General features: G+C 40.6%; 1 protein-coding gene across 25 annotated transcripts in view; it reads left to right on the top strand.

Annotated features, from left to right (window-relative positions):
• The window catches only part of LOC146451336 (uncharacterized), a 25,350-nt gene extending 3,322 nt beyond the window's left edge, over positions 1–22,028 (top strand). The window contains exons 2-18 of one of the 25 annotated variants that reach the window (XM_085099367.1): positions 1,127–1,222; positions 1,528–1,623; positions 1,929–2,024; positions 2,558–2,653; positions 3,073–3,168; positions 4,388–4,483; positions 4,837–4,932; positions 5,403–5,498; positions 5,808–5,903; positions 6,924–7,019; positions 7,585–7,746; positions 8,044–8,121; positions 9,006–9,073; positions 9,748–9,798; positions 16,485–20,035; positions 20,723–20,760; positions 21,495–22,028. In XM_085099367.1, the coding sequence (XP_084955493.1) occupies positions 1,533–1,623; positions 1,929–2,024; positions 2,558–2,653; positions 3,073–3,168; positions 4,388–4,483; positions 4,837–4,932; positions 5,403–5,498; positions 5,808–5,903; positions 6,924–7,019; positions 7,585–7,746; positions 8,044–8,121; positions 9,006–9,073; positions 9,748–9,798; positions 16,485–20,035; positions 20,723–20,741 (4,788 nt within the window). In that variant the 5' untranslated portion in view covers positions 1,127–1,222; positions 1,528–1,532 and the 3' untranslated portion in view covers positions 20,742–20,760; positions 21,495–22,028. The other 24 variants (XM_085099357.1, XM_085099354.1, XM_085099358.1 and 21 more) reach the window with 24 other exon arrangements.
• The last annotated feature ends 1,284 nt before the right edge of the window (positions 22,029–23,312 follow it).

The raw sequence follows: 23,312 nt of genomic DNA, 5'->3' as shown, positions 1-23,312 counted from the left end.
GATAAAATACAAGGTTCAAAAATTAACACTACTATAATGATACGATAATGTTTATTCGTTCGAAAATGTTTGGGATTTAATTTTTTTTTGCGTTCATGTTCGTTCTTACGCTTGCTTTCATTTGCGCTCGACAGAAAACTTTTGTTTTTTGGGCTTGTGCTATGGAAGCCTGCAAAACAGGCATGTTCTTTTGTATGAAATACGTCTGGGCCCAGTTGCCCGAAGCATGGTTAGCGCTAACCCGGGCTAAATACCATAACAACCTATAGGTTTTAATACCTCTTAACCAATGGTTAGCGCTAACCATGATTCGAGTAACTCAGCCCTGTTCTACAGGTTAGTGTTGAGGTCGCAAACCAGGCCTTACGGGCAGAAACAGCGTGTCACTAACGGATGTCTCCTCCTTCAAATAAATTTTAATCTCAAGCCTCAATTTCACTATTATATGTTTCAGAGAACGATTATTCATAACGTTATAACAGCAGAAATAAGCCCAAGGAGATCAAATTCTTACAGCCATCGAGTTTTTGAGCGTAACGTCCAGTATCGGTATGATCCAGAAGACAACGACGTGGCCTCAGTTTGAGCGCCAAACGGAAGCGGACGAAACTTCTTCACGGATCGTGCAACAGGACTAAGCTGAAACAACGATGTAGCCTGTTTATATCCTGCCAAGAAATAAAATGTCATTATAATTCGAAACTATTCCACGTTAAGACAAATTCATGACTGCTGGCAGATAGGGTTGGCTGTATACAAACTAGAAATTAAAACGTTGACTTCACTGTTACAGTGTGTGTCTAATCATAGTTCAGCATCTAAAGCCCCATCCACACCAACAAAACATGTTTAATTAAACCAGGTTTAACAAAATGAAAGTTGGTGACAGAAAGCTGAAGCATTGGCTTTGACATAGGATTCAGGTAAACTTTAACTTATGCCTTTTTTCATTCGTGCTAAATCTGTAGTAGACAAAAATCCGAAACCAGCTTTTATGAAGAAAACAAATTTCAACTGTGTTTAACTAAACAGCTTTTAAACGTGCTTAGGCCTTGGTGTGAATGGGGCACAAGTTACAGTTACACTTTATAAACAGAATATACTGATTAAATATTTGATTTCCTAGCATCCAAGGCAAGCAGTGAAAGCAAAGCCAAAAGTGAAAGTGACGTCACACCAGCTGGCGAGGAGACTTTGCATTTTGAGGATGACACTTTGAAAGGTGAAGATTGATGTTATTATCATAACAGAGGTCGTTTTTAGACCTGAAAACTGTTCTGCTTTACGTTTAAAAGGTTTAAAGACAGACTACATAGCATTTAATTGATGGAGTACAGTTTTACAATTTTATTTATCTATATATTCATTTATAATTATTGTTGTCTGCGATTATATATATTTTCTATTATCCTTTCACACATGTAAAATGCACTTGATCATCTTATACGGAAAGCTGCGCAATATAAATTTTACAGTTACACTTACAAGCTGAGTATACTGATTAAATTTAAATATTTGATCTTCCAGCATCCATGACAAGCACTGAAAACAAAGCCAAAACTGAAAATGACGTCACACCAGCTGGCGAGGAGACTTTGCATTTTGAGGATGACACTTTGAAAGGTGAAGATTGATGTTATTATCATAACAGAGGTCGTTTTTAGACCTGAAAACTGTTCTGCTTTACGTTTAAAAGGTTTAAAGACAGACTACATAGCATTTAATTGATGGAGTACAGTTTTACAATTTTATTTATCTATATATTCATTTATAATTATTGTTGTCTGCGATTATATATATTTTCTATTATCCTTTCACACATGTAAAATGCACTTGATCATCTTATACGGAAAGCTGCGCAATATAAATTTTACAGTTACACTTACAAGCTGAGTATACTGATTAAATTTAAATATTTGATCTTCCAGCATCCATGACAAGCACTGAAAACAAAGCCAAAACTGAAAATGACGTCACACCAGCTGGTGAGGAGACTTTGAAGTTTGATGATGACACTTCGAAAGGTGAGGATTCATGTTATTCTCTTACCAGAAGTCGTTGTTAGACTGAAAAAGTGTTCAATGTTAATCTTCGCAGTTGTAAGAGAACTGAGTTAAGTGCATGGATGAAGATACGGTAAACGCCTCTTAACTGCAAACCCCACCCTCTCCTCCCCTAAGTGTAGAGCCGTCAGATTGGTTAGAAACCTTCTATGGAATTTTGGTTTTGTTTCTTTGTTGTTGTTGCTGTTTGCCCGTGTTTTTCTTTTAATTGGTTTGTTTGTTGGTTTGTCTTTATTTCTTTATTTACTTATTTATTATGAGATGAAAAGTGTGTACTTATAGTTAGTAAGAATTCGAAATTCTACTTGGATATTGCTGTACAATATGCAATACTGTTTGTAATGACAAGGTTTGAGTGGACACTGCAGTAAAATTTAATAGTTCAGCTCAATACTGGAAGGTTTGTCTTTGTCCAGTATCCAACTTACAGGTGAGAATAAGTCCATGTATCGCTGATTATTTAAGCTAAACCTAAAAAATATTCATTTTCCCAGCCTCCATGGCAAGCAGCGAAGGCGAAGCGAAACCTGGAAGTGATGTCACACCAGTTGGTGAGGAGACTTTGGATTTTGATGATGACACTTGGAGAGGTAAAGAGTCATGTCACTTACTTTCCCGTTTATTACTAACATTAAATATTGCAAAAAAGATGAGTCCACGGATGATAGCTAATGGAAAATAGTGTAGTAAAGGCCTCCTTTTCCTTACTTATTAACGCCCTCCCTGTCCTCTTTTATCCTACAGTGTGGTTATTTTCAACACCCCCCCCCCCCCCCCCTTCACATCCCCTTATCAGTATCGTCTCTTTACATTAGGTGATACAATTTGGGGCTCAAATTGGGCTATTGAGGGACTGGCTGGGAACCTTGCTATGTCAACAATGGTGTTGCAATTTATGTTGGAAGGGCCGCGACCGTGCACAATCCTTTCTTTTAACTTTCACACTACACTAAGTAAATTTGGGAAGACATATATTTGACAAATACTTGATAAATATTTGATCTTCCAGCATCCATGACAAGCACTGAAAACAAAGCCAAAACTGAAAATGACGTCACACCAGCTGGTGAGGAGACTTTGAAGTTTGATGATGACACTTCGAAAGGTGAGGATTCATGTTATTCTCTTACCAGAACTCGATTTTAGACTCGAAAACTGTTTAATGTTAATCTTCACATTTGTAAGAAACTGAGTTAAGTGCATGGATGAAGATACAGCAAACAAGTCTTAACTGTAAACCCTACCCTCTCCTCCCCTAATTGTAGAGCCGCCAGATTGGTTAGAAACTTTCTCTTGAATTTTGGTTTTGTTTGTTTGTGTTTGTTGCTGTTTGCTTATTACTTTGTTTTAATGTTTCATTTGTTGGCTTTATTTATTTATCTACTTATTTATTATGGGATAAAAGGTGTTTACTTAATACTTAGTAACAATTCGTAATACTTCTTCGATATTGCTGTGCAATATGCAATGCTGTTCGTAATGGCAAGGTTTGAGTGGACACTGTGAAAATAATTTAAAACAGGAGTCAATACCGTACCGTTTCTCTCTGTCCAGTATCTAACTTACAGTTGACAATTAATCCATGTATCGTTGAGTATTTAACTTAAACATAAAAATAATGGAACACTTACGAAAACGGAAGCAGGCAATAAATTTGAAACTTTTATTTTCTGAAACAATTGAGTAGGTTGGCCGGTAGAAAACGAAACCTTTATAAAAATAGCAAAAAATCTCTTGTTTAGTACTTTTGCGCTTAGGTAGACAGAAAACAGGCATCTTTAGTCATTTTTTGTGCGCAATACCTGAAAACTAGCTGGTGAGCTGTCTCACTAAAGCTAAGTGTATCTACACAATAAATTTGACTTGACTTGACTTAATCATTCTTTCTTTATGAGTAAACCAGGCCTATCTCCTTTGTCAAATCTCAATTTGAAACCTCAAATTCGCTTTTATATGTTCCAGAAAACATACAACAGCATAAACAACAACGAAAACAGAAAAAAGCTCGATGAAAGATATTTTTACAGCTATGGAGTTTTGTGCGTGAAACGCTTTTAATTGAAAGTAGCGCCAAGTGTCTGAGTTTAGAAGACCTCTACTTGGTCTGACTTTGGGCGCTAAATGAAAGCTAATGAAAATCATTGGCAAAAAAGCAGAAATCAATAAGTTATTAATATTCTTCGAACTTGTTTTATGTTTACGCACTTTATTCCCGGGAATATTGCAGTGTGTCTCCAGGAACAGTTAAGAATCTATACAATACAGTTTACACCTTACCGTCATAACCGTAGTATACTGATTAAATATTTTAATACATTTCCCAGCATCCATGGCAAGCAGCGAAAGCGAAGTCAAAACTGAAAGTGACGTCACACCAGCTGGTGAGGAGAATTTGGATTTTGACGAAAACACTTCGAAAGGTGAGGCATCATGTTACTCTCTTACCAGAAGTCGTTGTGAGACCCGAGAAAACTGTTCTGGGTTAATCTTCACAGTTGTAAGAGAACTGAGTTTATAGAGCATGGACGACGAAACAGGAAACGCCTCCTTTCCGTCAGCCTGTTTTATCTCGCCAACGGATAAATTTTCATTTTGCTTCGAAACTGTGTCCGTTAATGTAATATTCCTGGAAAAAAAGGTTTGGCTGTATACACACTGAAAATTAAAAGTTCACCTCGTTGTTATAGTGTGTCTAAGCATAATTTAGCATCTAAGTTGCATTTACACTTTATGAGCTGAGTATAATGATTAAATATTCGATTTCATTTCCCAGCATCCATGGCAACCAGTGTAAGCAAAGCCAAAACTGAAAACCACGTCACACCAGCTGGTGAGGAGACTTTGCATTTTGATGAAGACACTTCGAAAGGTGAGGATTCATGTTATTCTATTAACAGAAGTCGTTGCTAGACTGGAAAACTGTTCTGTGTTAATCTTCGATCACAGTTGAAAGAGAACTGAGTTAAGTGCATGGGTGAAGATACAGCCGGCAAACGCCTCCGTAGATCCGCCAGAACTGCTTACAACTCTTTCCGGTTTTCGGTGTTGTTTGTTTGTTGTTGTTTTTATCTGCATGTTTGTTTGTTTGATTGTTCTAAAAGTTTTTATCGTTTTTTATTTATTTATTTATTTATTTATTTATTTATTTATTTATTTTATTTATTTATTTATTTATTTATTTATTTATTTATTTTTACCAATTGTTCGTTTAACGTTCACGGAAACAGTGAGACTTCGAGCTCTCAGTCAATGAATAAAACAAATCCAGTTACGGGTTTTGATCAGCCGTCGCCGTTTTAGTCTAAGAATACTGATTAAGTATTCGATTACATTTCACAGCATCCCTAGCAAGCAGTGAAAACGAACCCAAACCTGAAAGTGACGTCACACCAACTGGTAAGGAGACTTTGGATTTTGATGATGACACTTCGAAAGGTGACGATTCATGTTACTATCATAACAGAAGTCGTTTTTAGACCTGAAAACTGTCCTGCTTACGCTAAGAAGCTTTTAAAGATAGACTACTTTAACGTAGCATTTAATTGATGGAGTACAGTTTTACAATTGATTTATCTGAAGTTTTTATAATTATTGTTGTCTGCCATTTTATATATATTTTCTATTATCCTTTTACATATGTAAAGCGCACTTGATCATCTTATATGGAAAGCTGCGCAATATAAATTTTACAGTTACACTTATAAGCTGAGTATACTGATTAAATTTAAATATTTGATCTTCCAGCATCCATGACAAGCACTGAAAACAAAACCAAAACTGAAAATGACGTCACACCAGCTGGTGAGGAGACTTTGAAGTTTGATGATGACACTTCGAAAGGTAAGGATTCTTGTTATTTTCTTACCAGAAGTCGTTGTTAGACTGGAAAACTGTTCAATGTTCATTTTCACAGTTGAAAGAGAACTGGGTGAGTGCATGTGTGAAGATACAGCAAATCAGTGCATCCTAAAGATCTGCCAGAATTTCGGTGTTGTTTGTTTGTTGCTGTTTTTATTTGCATGTTTGCTTGTTTGTTCTTATAATGTTTTATCGTTTTTAGTTTTATTTATTTATTTATTTCTAACAATTGTTCGTTTAACGTTCACGCAGACATTGAGGCTTCAAGCTCTCAGTCAATGACCAAAACAAATCCAGTTCTGGGTTTTGATCAGCTGAAGCCGTTTTAACCTTCGTGTACTGATTAGATATTCGATTGCATTTTCCAGCATCCATAGCAAGCAGTGAAAACAAAGCCAAACCTGAAAGTGACGTCACACAAGCTGGTAAGGAGACTTTGGTTTTTTATGATGACATTTCGAAAGGTTAGGAGTCGTGTTATTGTCTTACCAGAAGTCGTTGTTAGACTGGAAAAGTGTTCAATATTAATCTTCGCAGTTGTAAGAGAACTGAGTTAAGTGCACGTGCATGGATGAAGATACGGTAAACGCCTCTTAACTGTAAACCCCACCCTCTCCTCCCCTAAGTGTAGAGCCACCAGATTGGTTAGAAACCTTCTCTGGATTTTTGGTTTTGTATGTTTGTTGTTGTCGCTGTTTACCCGTGTGTTTGTTTTAAATGGTGTGTTTGTTGGTTTGTCTTTATTTCTTTATTTACTTATTTATTATGAGATGAAAAGTGTGTACTTATAGTTAGTAAGAATTCGAAATTCTACTTGGATATTGCTGTACAATATGCAATACTGTTCGTAACGACAAGGTTTGAGTGGACACTGCAGTAAAATTTAATAGTTCAGCTCAATATTGGACGGTTTGTCTTTGTCCAGTATCCAACTTACAGGTGAGAATAAGTCCATGTATCGCTGATTATTTAAGCTAAACCTAAAAATATTCATTTTCCCAGCATCCATGGCAAGCAGCGAAGGCGAAGCGAAACCTGGAAGTGACGTCACACTAGTTGGTGAGGAGACTTTGGATTTTGATGATGACACTTTGAGAGGTAAAGAGTCATGTCACTTACTTTCCCGTTTATCACTAACATTAAATGTTGCAAAAAAGTTGAGCCGTCCACGGAAGATAGCTAATGGAAAATAGTGTAGTAAAGGCCTCCTTTTCCTTACTTATTAACGCCCTCCCTGTCCTATTTTAACCTACAGTATGGTTATTTTCAACACCCTCCCCCCCCCCCCTCCCCTTCCCCGATATAGGCCCCTTCATATCCCCTTATTAGTATCGTCTCTTTACATTAGGTGATACAATTTGGGGCTCAAATTGGGCTATTGAGGGACTGGTTAGGAACCTTGCCAAGTCAACAATTGTGTTGTAATTTATGTTGGAAGGGCAGCGACCGTGCACAATCCTTTCTTTTAACTTTCACACTACAGTTGAATATCTTACTATTGGTGATTTGCTCCAACACATTTCAAAATCTATTGTGGTTTGTGGACGGTCAACGCCAAAAATGCTCACAAAAATATACAACACCAAAATTAAGAAGTTTGGCGGGTACACACGGGCTGAACTATTGCCGTTTATTAATTATGTTTTAATTTGCTTCATTTTAGCAAAAGCAGAGGTTTATAAGAATGAAGGTAATGATGAATACGGGAAAAAGAATTTCCGAAACGCCGTCAACTTTTACACGGAAGGAATTAAAGTGAACTGCAAGGATGAAGAACTAAAGGCCAAACTGTATTGCAACAGGGCGGCAGCGCACTTTCGTTTAGGTGAGAGGTTTTATTTCAATTTATTTATTTATTTATTTGTTTATTTGTTCAGCATTTATTTAGTTACTGTAGTTAAGGTATTAGCACAACTGATTTTGAAAATGAATTAGAGCGTATCTAAATCCATTTCCAAACGCTCTTTCGCTCGTTCTTGAAAACGTTTTTCGCGCCGATTCTAGCCGGGTTTACTACGTTCCGCACCAACTACCTTCCATTGCGTTTCCGAGAATGCAGAGGTCTGACCAGTTGCATCAGACTGAGGGTAAATGAATTTATTTATCTTTCTAAAATTTTTAGGGAATTATCGGGATTCACTTAGCGATGCGAAAGTTGCCAATGAACTACAGCCGTCTTATGTCAAACCAATCATTAGAGGTAAGATGTCGTAAAATTCTAGACGTATAGTATTTTAAAGAAAGCAATGAGTAAACTGCAGCAATCTATACCGCCGCAATATCTACCATAGCTATACAATCTTTAAAGTGACGGCGATTAACAGAATGTTTTGGAAAATATAAAATATATAGATCATGACTCTTTTACACCAGATAGGCCAACGAGCCGCGAATTTATACAAAATCCGTCCGTTTTTTTAGAACTGGTTGTCTGTATTAAAGGAGTAAAAATGCTACCTTGCATATATCCGTTTCTTTATATAACTATTGAACAGAAACATGTTATTTTCTTTGAACCTCCTGACTTTTATCACACGTGCAGATGTCTGACATTGCGCATGGCATAAACCTCATGACTACAATTAAAACCTAAAATTAAAACCTATTTATTGTATGAAGTGTTCGCGCCTCCCCTGTGTCCATATTAAGCGGGTTTCATCATGTAAGGAAATATATCCTCTTATTGTGAAGACTAAGCGGCTGTTCGTAAAGTGGTGTTTAAGGTTGCGTTCGATTGACCGTATTTCAGAATAAGAATACGCGGAATAGCTGTTAGATTTCTCTTTTAAGTAAATTTTGGAAGACACTTCTGCAAACTTTTGCTGAAACATGATAATTTAAGAGCGATTTTTGTATTCCAGTAACTCCAAAAACCTCTTTTGAGGGATTTCTTGAAATTATTGTGTGTATTCCTATTCGGGAATAGGGTCAATCGAACGCACCCTAACTGTATTGCAAAATGGCGATCCTTTCTCATCATCCTCTACTGTCATGATCATGATACACGTGCGTAAACATAGAAATCAAATTTTTAGGTAAACTAGCTTGACTTGAAAATAAATCAAGTTATCATATGTTTTTAAGGAGCAAGTGCTTGTGTGGAGCTGAATTTGTTTGAAGAAGCGATCAGGTGGTGTGATCAAGGATTAGCAGTATCCTTTGGTTCTTTCATTGCAGCATAAACATTTCCGGATGTAATAAGATTGTTTTCATAATGAAAGGCAGTACTGAATTCCTTTATATGTCCCCACACAAAACGTGCCTTGCCCCCCCCCCCCCCCTGCAAAAAATAAAAATAAAAAAATGATATGATTAGCATTCCTACGTTTAATACTGCCACAGCATAAAACATAGGATGCTCTGCAACTCACTTCCTGCCCAAGCAGTGACTGATTAACACAATTTGACAAGTGAATTGAAAGAAAGTTTTAGTATTTATGTATATGCTTTTACAAATTTTTTATCTGATTGCAGTAGTTGAAAGAGAACACAAGAGAACCATAAAATGAACTGCATACACTTTAATGTACGCTATTTTACCCTACTTTTTATTTAATACCGCAAAACCGTTTCAAAGACCATGTCAGGTGACAAACGAGTATCATAACCCTGAGGTGCAAAGAAATTTACCGCCAGCTCCGTTGTAATCTTGCAAATATAGGTGCCTTTCATCCCGTCCGGGAGCTGGGGGCCGATTCGCACTAGAGATCTAGGAGACCCTCGAGCGTTCAGGTTTGCCGATGAATTATGGGAAAAGTAGCCGATTATAACGTCTCATCGAATTTACTTGCATTCTTTCCAACGTAACAACCTTAACTTTGGTACGATTGACAAAGAAAATGCGACGCTGTTGGAACTCAGAAACAGGTCTCAAAAGGTATTGTCATTTACTCGTTTTAAAGCATTTAGGCTCCTTGTTTTAAAGGAAATAAGTGCAGGCAGTATATTAATTTGGGTAGGCCCTGTTTGTTAGGATAGAAAAAAGTTTTATTATCTGTAATTTCCAACAGAATAAATGTCATTGAAAAGGCGTTGGGGGGCAAACTTTGATTCAGAAACACTGTTGAAACTTTTTTGCGGCAAATTACTTATCCCCCACTCGCGATTACACGTTATAACCAATTAAACGTCATTTTCCTAGCCCCTTACCGTATACACGAATTCTACTCGTAAAAGATGTACCCTTGGAACATCCTCCTTTTGTAACAAAGGCTGTACAGATGTCGTCAATATCAATGTTAAGGTCATGATGCAAGTGCACGTGCGCAGGTCCTTGTAGACTTTGTAAACACGCATTTAAGCAAATCAGTGTGATTGAACCGGATTTAATCCACGAGATCAGACTCAACATGAACCGACATTACAGATCCTCTCCGGCCCCCTATCCTATAATAATCTTGTGAGTATCCCGGCATACACTACAACCCCTCTTCCCCTAAGAAATAGAGCTTCAAAAGTACAACAACGTCAAATCGATATAAACTGTCCAATGAGTTCAGGTGAATCATTCATAGATCTGTTCAAAGCAGATTGTTCAAGATGTTCAGCACATCTCAATAGATTCAACTTGATAATGCTTCAAAGTGTTCAAAAGTTAAGTATAGTCCGTACATCTTGTAGTTCAACACAACACATCAATAAGTTCAACTTGGAAGTTCAGCCTAGTCTGTACACCTCGTAGTCATTTAAGTACTCTTGTGGCTTCCTTTCCCTGGTTGGTCTCCCTGGTGGCTCTGCTACCCGTTTTGTGACACTTCCTTCTATGGCATCATGTCCAGTGGCTTGTTTCTCTGTGGTCTCAGCCTCTCTCAGGTACTTCTTCACATCAGTTACATTTCTCCTGTAGTTGACTCCTTCAGGTGACGTTACAACAACTTCGCTCCCATACCTCCCGCTAACATTGTAAGGGACGTCTTCAAACGTGGTTGATAAGTTGTTTTCTTTCTTCTGCTTCAACAGGACTTGATCTGCGAGTTCTAGATCACTCTCTTCGGCTCCCCTCTTCTTGTCCGCATAGTCAGTTGTAGACTGTTTCATCTCCGCATCTTTGTCCCTTGCCTCGCTGTCGGTACAACCAGACTTTCTCAGCTCAGGAACCTTTGACCTGACTTCTCTGTTAAACAACAGTTTGACTGGCGTAACACCTGTGGTACCATGTGGTGTCGTCCTGTAGGCTGTCAGGAACTTTCGCAGCTCTGTCCAGAGGTTCTTCCTTTCTGTTTTGGCAATCTTCAGGGGTTTTAATCAGGCTTTTTTTTTGTCGTTCAACCTCCCCATTCGCCTGGGGCCATAATGGAGTAGAGGTCCTGTGCTCATGTCATTCTCCTTTAGGAACCTCTCAAATTCTTCGGAAACAAACCGTGGACCATTGTCCGCTTTCAGAGACTGTGGTAATCCATGAGTGCAGAATATCTTCTCCAAGCTTTCAATGACTTTGGTGGATGTTACCGACGTCAGGATGTCAACTTCAAAGTACCGACTATAATAGTCAACAACGACAAATACATACTCTCTCGAAGGTAAGGGCCCCATCAAATCCGCTGCTAGGTCAATCCAAGGTTGACTAGGAAATTCTGTGGGTTTTGAAAGGCTCTGGTGGAGTGGGCAGTCCGACTAGTTGACAGCTATGACATGTCTTACACCGATCTTCTACTTTTTTGTCGATTCCAGCCCACCAAACCTTCGTTCGTAGCCTCTGCTTTGTGTTCACCACACCCTGATGGCCTTTGTGCGGCAAATCTAAAACCCTCCGACGTAGGCTTGCTGGGATAAGCAGTCTTGTTCCCCTTAACACCAACTTGCCTAAGGTGCAAAGTTCATTTCGTACGGCTTTGTACTGTGGCGGGGCTTTGTCCCAGTCTCCCGTTGAGATGCATTCCCTTAGACGTGATATTTCTGGATCAACAGCTGACTCTTCTTCAATCTCTCTTATGGGTATTGCTACTGGTGCTGAGGCTTCTGCTACAAACCTAATAAACTCTTGTGCATCATCAGAACCAGTTCTCTATTCGTCCTTTCCAGTAAGCCGTGAAAGTGAGTCAGCAATGTTCTGTTTGCCTGGCACATACTGTACGCGGAACCTGTACGGTTGAAGTTGAAGGACCCACCGCTCTATTCTTGCCGAGTTGCGAGAACTGGTTAAGTAGTAAACCTCTAACGCCTTGTGGTCTGTTAGCAACGTAAAGTCCACCCCATTTAGAAAGACGTGAAATCTCTCACACCCCCATACAAGACCCAGCGCCTCTCTTTCTGTCTGCGAGTATCTACGCTCGACATCCGTCAAACTTCGGCTTGCGTATGCGACCACGCGCTCCTGTCCTTGCTGGACCTGGGTTAGCACCGCTCCAAGTCCTACAGGGCTCGCATCTGTGACAAGCTTTGTTTCTTCTGCATTTCTGTCAAAGTAAGCCAAGGTTTCTGCATTTCTTAGGCTACTCTTCAAGGTGTCGAAAGCAGCTTGTTGTTCTGAACCCCAAACCAAGGTTACATTCTTCCTTGTTAACTCTCGGAGGTGCTCTGTGATACTTGCTAGATTAGGGATGAACCTGGCACTAACGTTCACTAATCCTAGGAAACTGCGCACCTCCTCAGCATTTCCAGACTCTTTAGCTCGCACCACCGCTTCAACACGTGACTCTGTAGGGCCAATTCCTTTGCTTGACAGCAAGTATCCCATGAAAGTAAGCTGTGACATCCCGAATACACGCCTCTCCCTGTTCAGAGTTAGTCCCTTCTCACAGATACATTCCAGGGTCTTTCGCAACCTACTGTCATACTCTTCAACTCAGCGACCATGAATGATAATATCGTCATGGATGTTGTAGGCACCCTCGCAACTGGTCAGCGCTCGCTGAATAGTAAACTGATACAATTCAGGGGCGGAGCTGATGCCAAACATTAGGCGTTTATATCTATGCAGCCCTTTGTGAGTAATAAATGTGGTGATAGTCTTAGACTGTTGTTCCAACTCAATCTGGTGAAACCCCCATTTAAGATCCAGCTTACCAAACACCGTACTCCCATTCAGTTGGTACAAGATGTCGTCCACAGTGGGTATGGGGTGACGCTTCCGTTTTACAGCCTCGTTAGCCTTTCTCATATCTACGCAGTCTGACATCTCCTGAGGGCTTGGGAACTACTACAACGGGGCTCACCCATGGTGTCGGGCCTTCGACAGGTTCAATTATGTCGGACTTGACCGGCTCTTCGAGCCTCTGTTCGATTTTGTCTTTTAGCCTAAAAGGTGGGGGTCTCAACTTCTGCACAATGGGCTTGAATGACTCATCAATGTGGAGCTTTGCTTGGAAACCCTTCAGTTTCCCCACCCCCTGAAAACACCCGGGATATCCTTCCAGCAATGCGTCATGGCTGCTGGTGTTGATTTCTATCTTTAATATCCCTATATTGATTTCAATCCTTAATATCCCTAACTCCTCTGAGGTTTGGCGGCTAAGTATCGCCCCAGCTTTCTCCTCCACAACAAGAAAACATGCAGGGTAAACTTTATCTTTATAACACAGTTCAGTTTCAAACTCACCAGCTGTGGTAAGTGGCTCATCACTGCCATAGGAGTACAATTTCCGGTTTGATTTCCTTGAGTCACATTTCATGTTGTTTCTCTTTAGCATCTCCCATGTACCCTTGTCAATGACATTGCTGGTAGACCCAGAATCAACAAGAACTCCTTTCAGTTGTCCTCCTCCAAGCTCGATGTCTACGGTTGGTATTTCCTTTCCCCTTGTTTGAATAGTAAACGCGAAACCGTCGTCTTCGCTGACCTAACGAATGTCTCCTTTCCTTGTTTTGTCATCAGATTTTGTCCTGCAAACTTAAGCAAAAGAACCCTCTTTTTTAAACTTCCCGCAGGTAGCTAGTCTAGCCGTGCACTCCGGGTCTCGTGCGAAATGTCCCTCAAGTCCGCATCTATAACAATTTCCTTTTTCCCCTTTCCACGAATTCCCACGTGCTCCGTCCAACGTATTTACATTTTCACTTTTTGAATCACCTTAAATCGATCGTGCCTGGCGTTCAGCGGCCTCCATGGATCTAGCAACATCTCGGGCCTTTTGAAGAGTAAGTTTGCCACTCACTGCCAGAAGTTTCTTGCGGAGATCATGCGACCGACACTTATCGATTAGCTGATCGCGGATGTTTTTTTCCTTGGCTGTCCAAAAGTTACAATTCACGGCAAGCTGGAATAATCTGGTCACAAATTGGTCGGCAGTTTCTGATTTCTCCTGTTTTGCTTGTCGGAACTGGTGCCTTTCAAATGGGACATTAACTTGCGATAAGAAATGTGCATCGAGCGACCTCATGGCTTTCGCATACAACGTATCACCTTCCGCAGGAACTGGTCCGGGATCGGTTAGGGTATCGAAGAAATATCTTGTACATCATGGCCAGCACAATGCAACAACAAAGCCTTTTGCTGAGAGTCCTTTGTGATGCCCTTGGCCTCCAGGAAGAACTCGAACGATTGTTTCCATCGTTTCCAACGCGGGCCCACGCTCGTCGGGTTGCCTGTGCAATCGAAGGCGTTTATGTTTCCAAACTCGGTATTGACGGCCATCCTACGATAAGTTAACTTCCTAGTTCATCCTCGTCGCCATTGCAGACTTTGTAAACACGCATTCAAGCAAATCAGTGTGATTGAACCAGATTTAATCCACGAGATCAAACTCAACATGAACCGACATTACAGATCCTCTCCGGCCCCCTATCCTATAATAATCTTGTGAGCATCCCGGCATACACTACAGTCCTGACAACCGCTCCTCAGACGTCCTGTGTCTGAGATATGACTTGACTCTTCGCAAGCCGGAGAATGAACGCTCAGCTTTGGCAGAACTAACAGGGAGTGTGCACCCAATTACAAGTAAAACTTGCATTTTCTGATATTTTTCCTCGTCAGTATGTTTTACACACTCGATAAGATTTCCAAATAGTGGTAAATTTGATGGCGTTATTTTCAAAAGTATTGCCATTCCTTCAACTCAGAAAGAGGTGCGGACGGTGTATAGGTAAGTGCTTTCGCCAAACCTGTAGCTTTTCTGCCTTATTACGAAGACCGTCATCCTTCACTACGGCAGATGGAACCATGCAAGGCAAAGATTTCGGCTCCAGCTCTAATGTGTTTACTGAATCTCGATTTCATTTCTTCCAACAAATGATCCATAAAAGGTATGGCGACATAACACGATAATGCAATTCCGGGTTTACGCTAGGTGCATTGTTCCTATGTGCCTGCCTACCAGTGATTCTTGATGCTAAGACTGTATCACCAATCTTGTCAGCCAGTCTAGAGGCGTCTTCCAACCATTCATGGCATTCGTCTTCTGTTTGACCTCACCCCTGTCAACTGCTTTAATAGTGTCGTCAATCATAGAATAAGCTTGGAAGACATCCTGGTCTTTCTATTGAAGCTTGGCTGCAATGGGTTTGAGAGTTTCTAGGCTATTCTTTATGATCAAAAAGGTGAAAATTAATCCGAAGGTCTTCAGGTTTGCCAAAAGGCCTTGTGCCTTGATTGTAGTCTACCTGTCCCATGTGAACGATACCGAGGAAAATACTGCTTTGAGAGCAGAGGCGAGCAGACCACCAGAGGGTCCCCCCAAAAATTACAGTTTTGAATATACTTGAAATTTAGTTTGAGTTACTGCGCCTTTCAATAACATACGGACTCCGAACTTCAACCTCAGCTAACGATTTGCGTGTTTTACTGCCGTCAAACATAATTACGGCGACAAGCAACTGACCAGGAAAATACAGAAACCGACAAAGAGGATCAAAATCCGCCAATCACAGCGCACGAACATGACCTTTTTACCCTGTTGAGCCAAACGTTTTGTTTTCTACGAGGTCCGCTACAGTGATTGACGGCAGTGAAAAGCGTAACGTTTGATTGCATTTTGAACTTCAGAGTCCGCATGTTATTGAAAGGCGCAGTAATAGAAAAATGATTTTAAAAAATCAACTAATTGAATAATGCTATCCTGTCGATGCAAGAATTTAAGTGTCAAACAAGTAGTATAAAAGCAAAGAAACTAACAAAAAACCAACAAACACGGGTCTAATAGGGGGACAACCCAGGTCCTCTCCTTGGATCCGCCACTTGGACTGTACCTAAGGCGGGTTCTGGCTGCAATCTGCCGGGTCCCAAAATCTTAAACATCTACATGGAATCCCGTTGCAGTTCTCGTTTACGAGTGAGCTTTGATTGTGATTCATTTAGATCTTTCATCCGGCCGGTAGAGTTTGTGTCCTCAACTAGCTGCAATATATCTCGTAATGCCCAGTGCCAAAGTATTCATCCTCACTAAATTCCATTGTTCTTTCCTTGCATGACATCGATGAACCATCCCCTATGCATTTTCAACCAAAATTTATCGAGCTCATTTAGAAACGTTACGTGACTTCTTGCATTGGGAATCTCAAAAAATACAATACACATCACGTCAAGAGAATGCATATGCGACAAAGAATCAATCTGTTGGAAGCAACTAGTTAGTAGAAAAGCCGTATGTGAATCTTAGTAATTATTACCACTCTCTTGGTGATTTCCAGATCGCTTTTAAGTACCATCAGCAAGCTCGTAGTATCACCAAAGAATTTGACAGCAAAAGTTCGGAAGGAGCGTCATACTTAATCCGTGGTCTTGCTCACCATCGCCTCGGTGAATTAGGGAAGGCTATCGAGTTCTATCAGCAAGCTCTTAGTATCAGTAAAGAAGTCTGGAACAAAGATTTAGAAGGAAGAGCATATGTGAACCTTGGTGCTGCTTACCACTCTCTTGGTGATTTCAAGACAGCTATCGAGTTCCATCAGCAAGCTCTTAGTATCAGTAAAGAAGTTGGCAGCAAAGATTCAGAAGGAAGAGTATATCTGAGCCTCGGTCAAGCTTACTACTCTCTTGGTGATTTCAAGGCAGCTATCAAGTTCCATCAGCAAGCTCTTAGTATCGGTAAAGAAGTTGGGGATAAAGATTTAGAAGGAAGCGTTTATGGGAACCTCGGTAGTGCTTACAACTCTCTTGGTGATTTCAAGACAGCCATCAAGTTCCATCTGGAAGCTCTTAGTATCAGTAAAGAAGTTGGGAACAAAGCTTTAGAAGGAAGAGTTTATGGGGACCTCGGTTGTGTTTACGCGTCTCTTGGTGACTTCAAGACAGCTATCAAGTTCCATCAGCAAGCTCTTAGTATCAGTAAAGAAGTCGGGAGCAAAGATTCAGAAGGAAGAGTATATCTGAACCTCGGTCAAGCTTACTGCTCTCTTGGTGATTTCAAGGCAGCTATCAAGTTCAATCAGCAAGCTCTTGGTATCAGTAAAGAAGTTAGGAACAAAGATTCAGAAGGAAGAGCATATCTGAACCTCGGTCAAGCTTACTACTCTCTTGGTGATTTCAAGGCAGCTATCAAGTTCAATCAGCAAGCTCTTGGTATCAGTAAAGAAGTCGGGAACAAAGATTCAGAAGGAAGAGTATATCTGAACCTCGTTCGAGCTTACTACTCTCTTGGTGATTTCAAGACAGCTATCAAGTTCCATCAGCAAGCTCTTGGTATCAGTAAAGAAGTCGGGAACAAAGATTCAGAAGGAAGAGTATATCTGAACCTCGTTCGAGCTTACTACTCTCTTGGTGATTTCAAGACAGCTATCAAGTTCCATCAGCAAGCTCTTGGTATCAGTAAAGAAGTCGGGAACAAAGATTCAGAAGGAAGAGTATATCTGAGCCTCGGTCAAGCTTACTACTCTCTTGGTGATTTCAAGGCAGCTATCAAGTTCAATCAGCAAGCTCTTGGTATCAGTAAAGAAGTCGGGAGCAAAGATTCAGAAGGAAGAGTATATCTGAACCTCGGTCAAGCTTACTACTCTCTTGGTGACTTCAAGGCAGCTATCAAGTTCAATCAGCAAGCTCTTAGTATCAGTAAAGAAGTCGGGAACAAAGATTCAGAAGGAAGAGTATATCTGAACCTCGGTCGAGCTTACTACTCTCTTGGTGATTTCAAGACAGCTATCAAGTTCCATCAGCAAGCTCTTGGTATCAGTAAAGAAGTCGGGAACAAAGATTCAGAAGGAAGAGTATATCTGAGCCTCGGTCAAGCTTACTACTCTCTTGGTGATTTCAAGGCAGCTATCAAGTTCAATCAGCAAGCTCTTGGTATCAGTAAAGAAGTCGGGAGCAAAGATTCAGAAGGAAGAGTATATCTGAACCTCGGTCAAGCTTACTACTCTCTTGGTGACTTCAAGGCAGCTATCAAGTTCAATCAGCAAGCTCTTAGTATCAGTAAAGAAGTCGGGAACAAAGATTCAGAAGGAAGAGTATATCTGAACCTCGGTCAAGCTTACTACTCTCTTGGTGACTTCAAGGCAGCTATCAAGTTCAATCAGCAAGCTCTTAGTATCAGTAAAGAAGTTGGGAACAAAGATTTAGAAGGAAAAGCATATCTGAACCTCGGTCATGCTTATCATTCTCTTCTTGATTTCAATACAGCTCTCAAGTTCAATCAGCAAGCTCTTAGTATCGCTAAAGAAGATGGTAACAAAGATTTAGAAGGAAGCACTTATATGAGCTTTGGAACTGTTTATTTCCGGCGTGGAGATTTCAAGACAGCTATCGAGTACCATCGGAAAGCTCTACGTATCGCTAAAGAAACTGGAAACAAAATGAGTGAAGCAATGGCATTTACAGGTCTTGGCGATGATCACGTTCACGACGATGTTTGTACAGCTGAGGATTTTTATAAATGTAGTGTACGATTATTGGATGAACTTAGGGGTCTTCTTCGATCGAATGACAAATGGAAAATCGACTTCCGGAACAAACATAAAGCTACCTACAGCAAGTTATGGATTGTTCAGTTAGTACAGAACAAGACAGTGGAGGCGCTTTTTACAGCTGAGCTTGGACGTGCACAGGCTCTGATGGATCTCATGGAATCACAGTACGGCGTAAAATCAGTTCATCCAGTGTCTTCCTTTCCAAGTCACCTTCCATCGCAAACGATATTTCTTGCTGAATCCCCCAGTATCCTCAACTTCTGGGTGCTGCAAAAAGGACATTTTTGCCAGTTTGAGCGAAAGGCAATCATTGATAGTTTGGAGTCTCTGACCCACAAAGCATACAAACAGATTGGAGTCTTTAAAAACGTCATGTGTGAAAATCGTTCCTTGGATGGCCCAGCAGATGAAGAATCTGACGAGGTTGCTTATCAAAATCGGGATGAAAAATCAAAGGCATCTGTAGAAGGCGAAGGCGATGCTTTAAAGGCGTTGTCGGATGTGGTGCTGGGACCGATTTCACATCTGCTACAAAGCGATGAAGTTGTCGTTGTTCCTGATGGTCCACTATTTTTGGTTCCCTATGCTGCACTTCTCGACCAACATTCCAGGTACTTGTCTGAAACGCGCACAATTCGACTGGTTCCTACACTGACAAGTTTGAGGCTGATGACAAAGTGTCCTGAGGGGTACAACAGTACGTCTGGTGCACTGCTTGTTGGTGATCCATGGGTGGAAGGTATTCTTTTCAGAGGACATAGAATCCTGCAGCTTCCGGCTGCCAAAGAGGAGGTGGAAATGATCGGCGCTATTCTGAACATCAAACCTCTGACTGGAAAAGAGGCAACAAAACCTGAAGTGCTGAGCAGGCTAGACTCAGTGGCCTTGGTACACATTGCAGCCCATGGCCGTGCGGAAACTGGTGAAATTTTCTTGTCTCCTAATCCAACGGTGGCCAAGAAAAATCTCAAAGAGGAAGACTTCCTTTTGACTATGGCTGATGTGTTAAATGCCAAACTGCGAGCAAGATTGGTTGTCTTGAGCTGTTGCCATAGCGGCCGAGGGAAGATTAAGGCTGAGGGTGTGGTGGGTCTTGCGCGTGCTTTTTTGGGTGCCGGTGCTCGTTGTGTCCTTGCATCACTGTGGGCCATTGAGGACGCAGCCACTCTGCAGTTTATGAGATACTTCTACGAGCATTTGGCGGAAGGACAACGTACCAGTAAGGCTCTCCACCAGACCATGAAACAAATGCGGGAATCTGGTAACTTCAGTGACATTAGATGCTGGGCTCCGTTTGTGCTGATCGGTGATGACGTAACATTGAATTTTGGCCACTTGAGGTAAGTTGTGTGGGTTTAATTGTAAAAGGTCACCTTTTAAGATTTATTAATTTAAAGGATTTCAAAACCTCTTAACCCTATGACCATAGGTCGCCAAATTCGAAACGTAAAGTGTGTCTCAGGAAATACTGCTGAGCGACTTTCATTCACATGAATAATGACTGCCCTTCATTAATGAATATTTGGTTTTATCAACAGGGTAAATAAGGTAATTTTGTAGCGGTAAAGAGATTCGAACGCTGACATTTCGAGAGAAGGGCCAACACTCGAAACGTCAACACTCAAATCTCTCTTTACGGTGGCCAAATTATGTCTTCAATTCCACCACGGTAGTGGTAGCCCCAGGTTATGAGCGGTACACAGTCCTTGCAAATGGTGGTCAAAAGTAATGTTTTTAACCCCGTCTCCACAAACTCGTTGTGGGAGCTGTTGGCTAAGGATTGCAAATCAATCTTCAGCAATGCGTATGGAGAAGCGGATCCGTATTACAGGACCACTTGTGGCACGTGTGTGTGTCGTGGGAAGGGAAAACAGCTCTCCTTGGCTGCCACTCTGGAATTATTCAGTGCTGTGAGCATTCGTAAGATTCTGGCAACACCCTGAAGCCTTTATAGTTTGTCTTTATTAGAAAGTGTTTTATATTGTTAACGGATGGTCATACACGTGTTATTTTCTTTCTTGTTTCAGTAATGTTTCAGATGACTGAGAAAGAGCTTTCGACGATGGTAAGTTGCAGTAATGTGAACTTTCCTTCCGTTATCTGTCATACAAGGGAATAAAACAGTGTTAATTATGACTGCAGTCCACTGTTATCATCATAAAAGGATTCAGTCAAACCTGTAGGATTACCTCTCCTAAGCGGCCACTTTTCCGACTTTGTAAATCCCCCCTCTCGCCCCACCAACAGCTGGAACGTCACAGAGTGACCGTGAACAATTTGGGGGCTGGTAATTTGAAAATGTCTCTAGTTTTTACCCTATGATAAGCGGCCACTTGATACATGGTCTGAACTCAGCGTGGGGGAAAATTCAATAATGCGCGATGTAAAATTCCATTATGACAGTAAAATTTTCTCTCACACTAGAACGTTTTGTTTCTGTTAACAAGAGTTTGTTTGTTGTCCACTGTGCAACTCAGATTTGCAGGAACTCTTAATTAATTTATGCAGTGAAGTGTTAGGGGTCGGCTCAGTCTGTATGCAAACGGGACCCTGCATAGAACACCTCTCGAAAATGACCTCCTCGGTATACTATTTTGAGAGAATTCAACTGTATTTAGATTTTCACTAAGGTTATATCCCCCAGGTGGGGGGGGGGGGGTGGGGGTGGGGTGTACTGCCTGGATTTTTTGCATGAGGGTGTGCCACTAGGACTTTGAAACCTTAACCCTATATCAAACCATGTCCCCTGGTTTGTTGTATACTGTGATTACACATCATACGATGTCTGTTACGTTTCAGAACTGCCAGGCAAAACAATCCGGTAATCCAAAGGATATTACAGGAAACTTAAAACATCCGCTATGATGGTAGCGACACTCCTAGCGTTGGATGATATAATACATATATAATGATAATTGATAATGAAAGATTACAAAGATCCGCAGCTGTGGTGTTGCCAAACGCAAATTTTGTTACCCGGCCAACAAGCTAGTTACAGAGCCTGTTGTGTAATATATTTTGACCAAGAGAGATAATAAATTATAGACGGTAAGACTGATCGTTACAGTAGTAAATAAGACGAAAACAAAGAAGTTGTCCAGAGATATCAGCTTTTTTTACACCGTAATCCCTTGATGTAGATGTGTGAACACGTTTTGGCGTAATGTGATTACTATTTGATTTGTCTGGTTAGTTCTAGTAATCAAACCTACCTTTTGGTTTGTGTTCTTCTTGGAATATTGGGAGCCGATAAAACTTCATTTTAGTGTTTTTAGCGTACCTGAACTGTTTTTCAGTAACTTACCCGGGAAATTTTTTAAGGAAAAGCAGACACAGTAAACACAGGTTTCAAAAAATTGTTTCCTTCATAAAAGCTGCTTTCAGATTTTCGTCGACTACAGATTGAGCACAAATGAAAGCATAAGTTAAAGAATTCTTGAATTCTATGTCAAAGTCACTTAGATAAGTTAAGGGTGTAAATGATTTATAATATATAAATATGAATATACGAAACATAAATTTCAACTGCGATTGAAAGACTAAATAGAAGCAAGACCCTCGTAGTTATTTACACAACTTAAGCAGCTTTTTGCTAGGGTCTTCATATTCATTTGATTCCTCCACAGGTGTTTTGGGAACTCACAATATGACCACCTCTCATTTGGCTTGATAGCTAAGTTGGTAGTTCCCTACACCTGTATCAGAGAGGTCATGGGTTCGAATCCCTTCCAACTGAGCCTGAATTTCAAATTCAGGCTCAGTTGAAAGTTTAGCCTTTCTTTTCGCAACTTTTTAAGTTGCGTAAATAACTTCGAGGGCCTTTCTTCTATTTAATAATTTTATAATATAGTCAAGCACAGGATGAAATACTGATTATCCAAAGGAAATATGTGGGCAATCCAAGTAGGAAATGACGTTGGTTACCGTAAAGCAATCAGATTGCGCCCCAAATCGGTAATATCCTGCTGCTCCAACAGTTAATGTACATACGCAGTAGTTGAACAATAACTACAAGTTTAACTCGATCGCTGAAAGTTATGTAACTGTACTTGTATTGTATTTTGCAAAGGTATGGTTGCTTTTGTACTGTTGTTTAATAGTTGCATTAATTGAGGCCTGGGCTGAAAATGTGTTGCTATGGAGCCAGTTTTGAATCAGGCTTTAGTAACTTGACTTTAGGTCTCTTATGTTGTGGAAACCACAGACCAAAACAATGGGTGGTGGAGGAAAACTTCATAATTTCATGCTAGCTCGAGACTTTCTTGGCTTGCAAAAGACGCCGCTCGTCATTTTTCAGTTTTAAAAAAAAACCGTTCGCCAGCCTTTGCCTTTTATATGTTACACTGAAAACTGTAAAGTATTGTAACACCATGAAATATTCAAAATAAACAATTTCAGTTAACAAACGTGTTTGTCAGTGGTTATTAATTCCTCAGTGAAGAGAAGAAAGATGAGTAAGTTAAAGCTAAAACCTAACAGTACTGAATAACCGGCCAGTACAAGCGAGTCTCCTTCGCAGCCGCTCGGCCTGCTGTCACGCAACGCTCCCGGGGAGCGTTGCGTGACTCCGGCCCGAGCGGCTCGAGGGAGACTAGCCAGTAGCTGTCATCTAACGTT

The sequence above is a fragment of the Pavona decussata genome, unplaced genomic scaffold (genome assembly GCF_977016875.1).
Source record: "Pavona decussata unplaced genomic scaffold, jaPavDecu1.1 SCAFFOLD_391, whole genome shotgun sequence".
NCBI lineage: Eukaryota > Metazoa > Cnidaria > Anthozoa > Scleractinia > Agariciidae > Pavona > Pavona decussata.
The sequence above is the reverse complement of the archived record's forward strand: the minus strand, read 5'-3'. Positions and strand labels throughout refer to the sequence as shown.